We start from the raw sequence: 9912 nt of genomic DNA, 5'->3' as shown, positions 1-9912 counted from the left end.
CCCCCAGCTGGCCCTCCTCACTTCCAGAAGCAAAGGGAAAAGCCGATGGCACTGAAGCCACTGCAAAACTACGGTGCATTCGGGGGTTGTGAGCCTCCAGCCAGCCGGTTTTGGGGGTACACGCGTGCCGAGCAGGGTGGCTCTCGGAGGACCTGTTACCTCCCCACCGAGCCAAAGTTGCCCAGTGACTGCAGGTCCTTTCCTTTTTTATTTATTTTTTTTTTATTTCTTCCTTTTCTTTTTTTTAACGTGGCCTCCAAAATAAAAGGAGAAAAAAGCGCCTGAGTTACTTGTAGTCATTCGCCTTTCGTGCAACTTGAACGTCCATGCAATTTAAAAACCGCTTGCGCATCTCTGAAGAGCGAGATAGGGGTAGCCACGGGTCTGCTGCTTCGCACAGGGAACCCACCTGTGCCAGCATCCGCTATTATTATAATTATTATTATTATTACAATGTTTTTCTTTTCTTCCTGTTTTGTTTTTTTGTGTTAAGAGAACATGTGACAGGCCGCAGGAGAAAATTGCCAAAGAGGACTAGTGATGGGAGGGAAAAGGGGAAGACGGGAGAGGATGCGACTTTCCGCATCCTCCCGGGAGGTTCCCAGGGAACATCTGCCTTCCCCAGGTGCAGGGTGGCAGGAGCCCCCCACACCTGCCCGTGGGCTGGGGTCACAAGCACCCCTGGGGAGGTGGGGAAACGCCGTGACCCCCCTCTCCAGGTGGACTCACAGCAGCTCACCTGTGACCAGCGCTGGGCTCTGGGTCAGCAACGGATGTCAGCCCATGGCCAAGCTCCCTGGGGACGGGAGGGCTCGAGACAAAGCCCCCCCGCGCCCCCAGCAAGTCACCAGGCGGCCAGCAGGTTTTGGGAGAAGCGCGGGGGCCGGCGAGGACCCTCCGCTGCAGCTGGGCAAGGGAAGGTTTCCGAGGGCATCTCCGGTGTCCCGCAGACCCAGCCCACATTGTTATCTTCTACGGGTTGTTTGAAACACGCAGCATTCACCAATGGAGCTGCTGGGATGGAGTTTCTTCCATGGGTTTTGACGGTTGTCTCTTTTTTTTCCAGATGGAAAACACCAGTCATGGTCCCGCGTTTGGTCCCGAGTGGATGTCACCGCTCGGGACCGTGATGCCGAAAGCTGGGAACACGCCTCTCGCTGCTGCCTTCGCTTTGGTCACCTTCCCTGCGCTGGGACATGCATCCTGTCTGGCGTGACTTTATGGCTGTCTTACGTAGGTGCGTGGTTTTGGTTCCTCTATGTGTGTGTTTGGCTTGTGTTGAGTTTATAGGGGTTTCGTTGGGATTTTTTTTGTTGTTTGCTGTTTTCCTCCAAAATTCCAACCCTTTTCCCCCCCAATTCACTTCCCTAACCCACAATGCACTTCCTCACACTCCTTCTCGGATCAGCTCCAAGTCCTTCTCCAAAATTCAAGAATCACCCGCAAGCGCTGGCTCATCTTTTCTGGCCAGAGCCAAGCATGACCCTGGAGACAAAGTTGACGATGGCTGCAGCCGGTTGGTCAGGGTCCAGCTCAGCAAAGAGGTGGCAGATGTTGTCTGTGGTGCTCCCTTGCTTCCTGGCCACAAAGCCGAAGAGCCTGGGTGGGGAGAAGGCAAGAGGTTCAGCGAGGTTTGCCAGCGTTGCTCACCCAAGGAACACCACCACCCTGTTCCAGCATGGTCTTGTCCACCTTCCCCTCTTTAACATCCACCTTGTGCAACACAGAGGGAGACATCCCAAACCAGCCTGCATGAAGACCCATCTACTCTTCCCTTTGCTGCAGTTTCTTTGAAGGCCAACACTGCGTTTCCATCTTCTCTTGGCCAAACCCCCTTTGCACTGACCATCCCTGCCACCCTCTCCTAGACCCCAAGGTCTAGGAGGACCTTCCAGATGATCACAGCATTGCCTTAGTTTGGGTGATGACTCTTGAAACCACAGAGGTGTGATGGGCTGGCCATTGGGGTAGACCCTGTATGAGAGGAAGGCCATGTGGGGACACAGGGAGCTGGGTGACACCATGCAGTTATTTCTGTCTGTCTCTCCCCGATGAATAAAATGTCCTTTTTTTTTTTTTTTTTTTTTTTTTTTTTTTTTTTTTTTTTTTTTTTTTTTTTTTTTTTTTTTTTTTTTTTTTTTTTTTTTTTTTTTTTTTTTTTTTTTTTTTTTTTTTTTTTTTTTTTTTTTTTTTTTTTTTTTTTTTTTTTTTTTTTTTTTTTTTTTTTTTTTTTTTTTTTAATTAGAACGTGCAAACTCAAGTTATAAATACAGGGGAACAGAATGTGAGACAGGCCCAGGCCATGGCATTTCTAATAGGAGAGGGGAAATATCCCAGCAGCTGGACATCCTAATAAAAACCCCTTTGCTAACACAATGGCTAAAATTAGTGGGAATTGGCCCCTGGAAATGGGCTCAGCCGGCAGCTTTGTGCTCCCGTGGGTCAGGACAGGGAGGAGAGGAGGAAAGGGAAGAGCCAGCCAGTGGCTCACACGCCATCAGCGTAACCCCCAGCTCTGCTCCATGACCTGGCTCCCGCTGACTCCACTGGGAGAGTTTCCAGTAAGGCCAGTTCAGCAAGGACCATGCCTGCTCTGACCAGGAATCTGGGGCTGAAAGATGCTTCCTGAGTCCCCGGGACCATGGTCTCATGCTTGGGTGAAATGTTCCTGCAGTGAGGAGCTGAGCCCATCTCATGCTGCCCTGCATGAGGGCAGCCAATGCTGCATCTCCCAGACAATGCTCAAACTCAGGCAGGAGCCACCCCGACAGCGGCTGGGAGGAATCGAGCACGGAAAGTACTTACTTGGCTGGGCCGCTGCCGTCAGTTTTAGTCCACCTGCAAAGAGAAGAGGAGGTGTGAGAGATGGTGCCTCCTGCAACCCACAGAGAGACAGGGCTGTGATGGGGGCCACCGCACCAACGCTGGAAGGCCAGCCTGGCTTTGCACAGGCTTGGCTCTATGGAAAAAAACTGATGTGCCTCTCCCTCAGCATGAAGATGCTTGGAGGCACCAAGAAGTCACCAGGAGAAGCTGGTGTTGCCCCACAGTATCCAAGGGGACCCTCCATCCCTGCCTTCTGCAGGAGCAAGAGGGACGGAGCAAGCAAAGACCCTGCTCCAAGCAGCCCAGGAGCCTGGGGCAAGGAAAGGGTCAGGGGACATGTGCTTCCCCCGGGTTAGGGCACTCACTTTCGTTCCTGGGGGTCCAGGTCGCAGAAGGTGACAGTGTTGAGGGGGTAGTGTCGTCGGAAGAACAATCTGAAACACAAGGCAGGGAGTGTCAGGGCCAGGGAGCCCCCACCTCTGCCCCATCACAGCCCAGCCCCACCAGCATGGAGGACACTCCCATAGGTCTCTAGGATGCTCCAGCAGTCAAGGACAAAGCCCAGCCCTGCCCATGACCAGGCTCATGCCACCCCAGGGATGTCCTTCACCAACACACTCTCTGGATCACAGCCCCATTGGCTTTGGGGACCCGGGGACGTGGCCATGGGGGCTCTTACTTCCTCTGGTTGTCGGTTAAAGTGATGCCTTGTGCGGAGACTTTGAAGTGGACGATGGTAGCGGTGGGCGTGGGGTCGGCCACCAGCGTCTCGGCAACGGCCTTCGCAATGGCCTGGGGGCCCGTCAGTGACTCCATCTCCACCGAATTGATGAAGAGGACGTTGCAGGCTGGAAAGGCAGACGGCAGGCATGGGGTCAGCCACTACTTCGGGCCACATTCACCCCACAGCAGCCCCTCTCTACTCACCCGCACCCTGTTTGAGGAGGTCTGTGGCCGAGTTGGTGGCCGACACGGTGTCTTTCTTTTCCTCCATGGGATCTAGAAGATACAGAGTGTTATTGCTGCTCCCTGCTTGGAAACCTACCCTGTCCCAGGCAGGCTGTGGGGGCAGATGCACTCCCTTCTGGCCCTGGCTCTTACCTCGGTCAGGTATGACCAGCTTGCAGGGCAGGGCCAAGGGCATGATGGAGTGTTGGTACACCAGAGCTGAGAGGCAACCTGGGGAGAGAGGGGAGATGGTCAGTGCAGGGCTGGGGACACGGGTTTCCCCGGTGTTAGGTCATTGTTGCTCCAGGTGGATGGGAACAGGCTTTTTGGTGGGTTTCTTCACTGTGGTCCTAATGCCACACGTGGCATTTCCTCCTGCTGAAACCACCGTGCCCACGGAGGGCTCAGGGAGGGGGCAGAGATGCCAGGGCCACCTTAGGAACAACGAATGGGGCAGAGGTCCTCGTGCAGCACCTCAGAGCACATTAGCCATGGGATAACTGGAACAAGGGGAGCCCCTGCCCTCCACCCTGCCCAGCAGCACCATTTGTCCTACACGTGTGTGCAGGAAGGTACGTACCTGTGCATATACGCACATTTGTGTGCACTCATGAGTGTGCATGACGCCAGAGGCTCCAAATGCCCACAGGACTCAGTTATGCAGAGACAAGAGGCAGTAACAGAGGTGGGGGCTCTCTCCCAGATTGTCTGCTTTGATAGTCCAGCAAAGGCAAGGCTCTCCCAACCCAACCCCACATGTGGGAAGCACGCTGGGGGCACTCACCAAAATTGGGCTCGTTGGGGCATCCTTTTAGTTTCACACCCCGCGGGCTGGTCTCGATGAGGAAGTGCCTCACCAGCTCATTGGTGATGTCTCCTGGGAAGAGATGGGATGTTCTCACATCAGAGCCACCCTACTCGTCCTCCCACTCTGCAGTCCCACGTGGAAACCAGTGCTCCAGCTCGAGGGAGGGGTCACTGCCGCTTCGCACACCCTCCTCGAATCCGTCCCTTTGCACAGGGTCAACCCCAAGCCAGGGTCCCCCATGGTGTTGGTAGGCCAAGGATGCTGTGCCTGTTTCGCCATGCCAAAGCCCAAGATGCAGATGCCCCTGAGCCCTCCACAGCTCAGGGCAGAGGGTGTCTGGTGCTTCCCTGTGCCCTGGGAGGGGAGAGCTGGGAGGGAGGGATCCTGCCACATCAGCACATACCCAAGGGCACGACTGGCTCAGCAGATCCAGCTGCCCGCTCGCCCCGGCCGAACGATGGAAGGCATCTTGGCGTGGGATGGAGAAGGGCACACAATACCTTTCTTGTTCTGCTGCATGACCGTGGGAGGTGGAGAAGCTACTTTCATGGCGAGGCCGTAGGCTCCCCGGAAGGAGTGGCTGTCTCGGATGATGAAAGCCCCTGGCTCCCTGTCCTTCAGCAGTGCAATGGCTGCAGGAGAGAACGGCAGACCTCAGAGCTGGCACAGTGAGAGCCGATGAGCCCTCTAAAACCAGCAGGTGTGGGTTGGGATGGGGCGCCCCAGCTCTGTGGCCTCACAGCTGGGCACCATGACGTTTTACTGTCCCCCCTGCACATCTGGATGGGGGTCTCAAGTGGGTCTGCGGCCAGGCGGGGGCTCATCTGCCCCGCCCTGCCTCCGCTGCCCTTGCGTGGGCATCTCAGAGCATCCATTCCCCCACAGCCCAGCTCTGAGCAACCGAGCACTGGAGAGCAGACAGGGACCAGGGGCCAAATGCTGAGACCTTGGCCCTGAAGGCACCTTGCCCCTTCCTTGTTCTCCCCTCTTATTTTACCCATGTCTCCAAGACCCCTCTGAGCTCTCTCAACTCAAGATCTGGATGCTTTGCACCCCAAACTGCATAGATCCACTGCACGCTGTGGGGACCAGTGTTCCTCCACCAAGGGGAAGGTTTGGGGAGCCCACATCATGCAAGCCTGCAGCTGAGCTGGGCTTCAACCCTCCTCTGCCATGGTCTGAGCATCCGCAATCTGCCTTCACTCTAATCCAGCCCCTAAGGGAAATCCTCGCTAATCCCTGTGATCCCAGATACACCCCAACTCCCAACCGCAGCTCACTTGACTGTATTCTTTGCCCTGTGCCATCTACCCACCCTGCTCCCTGGAGATCTCCGGTTTATACCAGTACTTGGAAGTGTCCTGCACAAACTTGACGTTGGCACGAGTCTCGGGGCTGATGTCTGCAAGGAAGGAAAGAGAAGAAGACAAGAAAAAAGTTAAAAGATGCTGTATCTAAAACTCCACATGAGTTTTTCACAAATCCGGCTAAAGCATTTACTCCTCCACCTCTTCTCCGCCCCAACACATTGCCTTAACCTCAACCTAATCCTCCATACCCAGGCAGGCTGATCATCACCTGGACTTTATGGGGCTGCTAGGCATCTAAAGCTAAGCCCAGACACAAGGGCCCTCGAAGGGCTGTGCCTGGGATGAGCCTCCTTGCCACAATAGGCAGAGACAAAATGGGAATTCATCATTTAAAAGGGAGCTGGCCAGGTGAAATGAAAGCTGTCGGAGGAAAGAGATATGTCCAGGGGGTGGTGGGGAGATCCCCTGACTTCAGAGGACCTTCACTGCTCTCTAATGTTCAAGATTTGGCTCGTCCATCATAAAAATAAATTCCTTCCTTTATCTTTGCTCTGTGCAGAGGAACTGGACAGGTCGACCTACCCTCGGAAACGCAGCCCCCAGCCCCAGCCCTGCCCTGCCTTGCTCTGTGCCCATCAGTGGTATGGCCCCAATGGGAGCCAGTCCTCTGGCCATGAAGCCACCGCTTTGCTCGGGCAACATTTCCAACCACCTGCTTTCCAAAAACAACCGAGCAAACAACCCGGCGGGCCAGATAGATAGCATCTTTTATCCAGGAAGAGGGGGGGGGGGGGGGGGGGGGGGCTTGCTCCCCTCCCCAGCCCACTTGCTAATTGTTACGGTTTTTAATTGCTTGTGCTTCCCGGCTGGGAAAGGTCCCCAGCCACGGCGAGTCACGGGGCTGGGGCAGGCGCCAGAGTACCCACAAAGGGCTGCCCGCTTGGCAGTGAAACCGGCCCGGCAGCCGGAGCCACTACTGCCCCACGGCTTTATTCCCCTCGTCCTATCGGCCCAATCTTGGCGTCACCAAGGTGTCCCGTAACGGGAGGCGGCGAAGGGCTTCCAGGCGCAGCGGCACCTGAGGCACGGCACACTATTTGAAACAAGGAGGCAGCACCGCAGCGGGGTCTTGGTGGGGTAAAGCCCGCCAGGAATGGGGCCAGGAGGTCAGCGCATCCCCACGGCGGAGAAAAGCCGCCTCCGGGCGCTTTGATCTCCCCGTACACAACTCTGGGTGTTGTTTACACCAGCAATGCCGGGTCAGTGTTTTTCCTGTTTGGATTTACCAGAAAGTGCAGGAAATGGCCCGAGCCCCGGCGGTGCCGTCGGTTTGCAGATGGGCAGGAGGGGTAAATCGGGTCGTGGCTGCAACCCCTTCCCCACCAGCTGGCGAGGAGGAGGAGGGGAGAGCCCTGGGCAGGGCAGGGGGACATGGGGACCTCCAACAGCATCCCTTACCTGGCATGGAGAACTTGGAAAAGTCCGGCAGAGTGTGAGAAAAGGTGACGGTGCTCCCACCACTGGGGCTGGACATGCCGCTGGAGAGGGGCGAGGACGCCTTGCCGTTGATGGTGGCGTAATTGGGCAGGCTGTTGGAGCGGTCCCCGGCCGACATCCGCCGCTTCTCGGGCAGCGCGGGCTGTGGCGTGGGGCTGCCTTGGTGGTAGGCAGCTGAGTCCGGGGAGGAGGAGTGTGGCGTGCTCGTGCCGGGATAGTACGCCGGCAAGACGGGGAAGGACGGCGTGGAGGGAGGCTGGTAGCCCGAGGAGCTGCTCTGCCGAGACAGCGTCGGGCGCCTCTCCTCCGGGCTGGGGTAGCCGTACAGGGGGCTGCCGGGGGGAACGGCCACCACAGCTTGATGCCTGGCCAGGCTGGGGCTCCCCGGGGGGGCCACCAGGTTGCCATGGGCCGCCACAGCGTGCCTGCCCAGCCCGGGGCTGCCAGGAGCGCCGCTCACGCCAGGGTTAACGGCTCTTCGCCCAAAGCCGGGGCTGGGCGGCGTGTTGGTAGCCACTGTCCGGTGCAGGGTGCGGGGGCTCCCTGGCAGGACATGGACCCCCACCACGTTGACCTGCGGCTGCGGCCGAGCTTGGGGGTCCAGCTGGAGGCCAGCTCGGCCATCGGGGTAGTCGGGGCTGGCGTACGCCGAGCCTGGGACCCCACCTTGGACCATTGCAAAGGAAGATGGAGACGAGTTTTGGTAGCTGCTGTGAGCAGAGGGCATCTGCGAGCCGACAGGTGACCGGTAAACAGGCTCAGCCGAGGCATGGGGAGGTGTAACCGTGCCATGGGGGCTGCCCTCCGACGGGTAGCTGCGGAGGGAGGCCCTGAGGAGAGATGAGAAGAAGGAGGATTCAACTCCATCCCTCGTTCCTGCTGCTGGCTGGCACCCTCCTGTGAGTGGTGCACAAGGAAACTGAGGCATGGCGCCAGTGAGCTGCTCACTTGCTCAGAGGCAACGGTGGGATGGGTTCTGCCAGCTGCATGAAAGCAACTGGAGGCAGCTTTAGTTCCCCCATGCATCCAAATTCCCCCTCAAAATATGACTTTCTGAGAGACAGAGCCTTTTTCCAGCTCCTCTCCCAGCAAAATGCCCAGTTAGTTCCACCCTGCCAGCCTTGCCAGGTGAGCTAGTGCAGGACACCCCATGGGCAGGGTGGAGAGGGGACAGGACGATGTCTCCATCACACCACAGGGCACTGATGCTCAACCCAACCCAGGGCTAGGGGATAGCACAGACCCCATCCCTCCTCCTGCCCCGAGGGCCAGGTTCCCAGCGAGATGCTGCCAAGGACCAGTGACCACCAGTGACCGCCACTGACCCAGCTTTGTCTCCTCAGGGCAGTGAGCCGCATGGTTAACCAGGACACCTAAACCCTGCCTGAGGAGACGGGGGTCCTTGCAAAGGCAATTTCAAAGTGGGAGCAAGCCTGTGCACCAGCCAGGATTAGGCCCCAGCCCCACCAGCCCCCAGAACCTGCACCCACTGCCTTACCCGTCCACGCTGTGAATGGGGCTGCTGGTGGAGACGGGGCTGGGGACAGTGAAGGAGTTGGTGAAGGTGCCGTTCCTGGCAGGCACCTCCGGGCCCCCGGGCTGGGTGGCAGGCAGGCTCCCTCCCCTGCCCGTCGTGGCCGTGCGGGCCACTGACTCGACGTAGCTCCTGGGCTCTGCGGCAAAAGAGAAGGGGAAACAGATGAGCCCACAGCTCCCATGGGAAGGGGGCCATGCCCTTCCCGGTATCCCTGTTTCAGCCAGTGAAGGTGCTTGAGCTGAGCTCCTCCAGCTGCACATTTCCCCTGTCCCTCGTCCCTCTTCCCCCAGGGGCTGTGCAAAAACACATCTGGCTCATCTGGGCCTTTAGGTTGCTCCAAGGGATGCTGAAGACCCCCAGCCAGGGCACAGGGAGGGGGGTTGTGCCCACCCCTTTCCCTGAGGGGACCAGAGCAGCACATGGGACCTAGGTCCCTTCCCACGCCACGGCCCCTCCACCCTGCTCTGAGTCAGCATCCCTCCCCGCCTGGGATGCCACACAGCACACTTCGTGCTCCCTGCTCATCCCCAGCCCCTAAAAATAGAGCCGGTGATTCTGCCCAGCCTGCGCTGACTCACGCGGGACTGAGGACGATGCCTGGTGGTCCCTGCCCCGAGCAGCCCACCTCTGCCAGCCATCTCCAGCAGCAGACCAGAGAGCAGCTCCAGCTATTTCCACTGCAGTATCCAACACTCTCACTCCCAGCCCGGCTTGAAACCAGAGCTCACGAGCACGACCAAGAAAAGCAATTTTCCTTTGGAGCTGCCGAGCTGTCCTGAGCCATCTCCAGCAGCAGACCAGAGAGCAGCTCCAGCTATTTCCACTGCAGTATCCAACACTCTCACTCCCAGCCCGGCTTGAAACCAGAGCTCACGAGCACGACCAAGAAAAGCATTTTTCCTTTGGAGCTGCCGAGCTGTCCTGTGCCAGGAGCAGCGGGCTGGGCTGGCTGTCACCAGCCCAGGGCGGCCGCCGAAACCAGGCCC

The 9912-nt window shown here is 57.8% G+C and overlaps 1 protein-coding gene across 10 annotated transcripts in view; it reads right to left on the bottom strand.

Moving 5' to 3' along the window:
- Positions 1-473: 473 nt before the first annotated feature.
- Positions 474-9912, bottom strand: part of TNS1 (tensin 1) — a 64476-nt gene continuing 55037 nt past the window's right edge. For 9 of the 10 annotated variants that reach the window (XM_009274960.2, XM_009274959.2, XM_019470939.1 and 6 more), the window contains 11 exons: positions 8888-9062; positions 7351-8219; positions 5898-5984; positions 5083-5214; positions 4559-4651; positions 3928-4005; positions 3754-3825; positions 3506-3674; positions 3192-3260; positions 2806-2838; positions 474-1599 (listed from right to left, as the gene is read on the bottom strand). In XM_009274960.2, coding sequence (XP_009273235.1) covers positions 1455-1599; positions 2806-2838; positions 3192-3260; positions 3506-3674; positions 3754-3825; positions 3928-4005; positions 4559-4651; positions 5083-5214; positions 5898-5984; positions 7351-8219; positions 8888-9062 — 1922 coding nt within the window. In that variant the 3' untranslated portion in view covers positions 474-1454. The remainder of the gene's footprint in view (positions 1600-2805; positions 2839-3191; positions 3261-3505; positions 3675-3753; positions 3826-3927; positions 4006-4558; positions 4652-5082; positions 5215-5897; positions 5985-7350; positions 8220-8887; positions 9063-9912) is intronic. The other variant, XM_009274951.1, reaches the window with a different exon arrangement.

Source organism: Aptenodytes forsteri, unplaced genomic scaffold (genome assembly GCF_000699145.1).
Source record: "Aptenodytes forsteri isolate BGI_AS27 unplaced genomic scaffold, ASM69914v1 Scaffold255, whole genome shotgun sequence".
Classification (NCBI taxonomy): domain Eukaryota; kingdom Metazoa; phylum Chordata; class Aves; order Sphenisciformes; family Spheniscidae; genus Aptenodytes; species Aptenodytes forsteri.
This window is presented reverse-complemented; position numbering and strand designations above follow the sequence as displayed.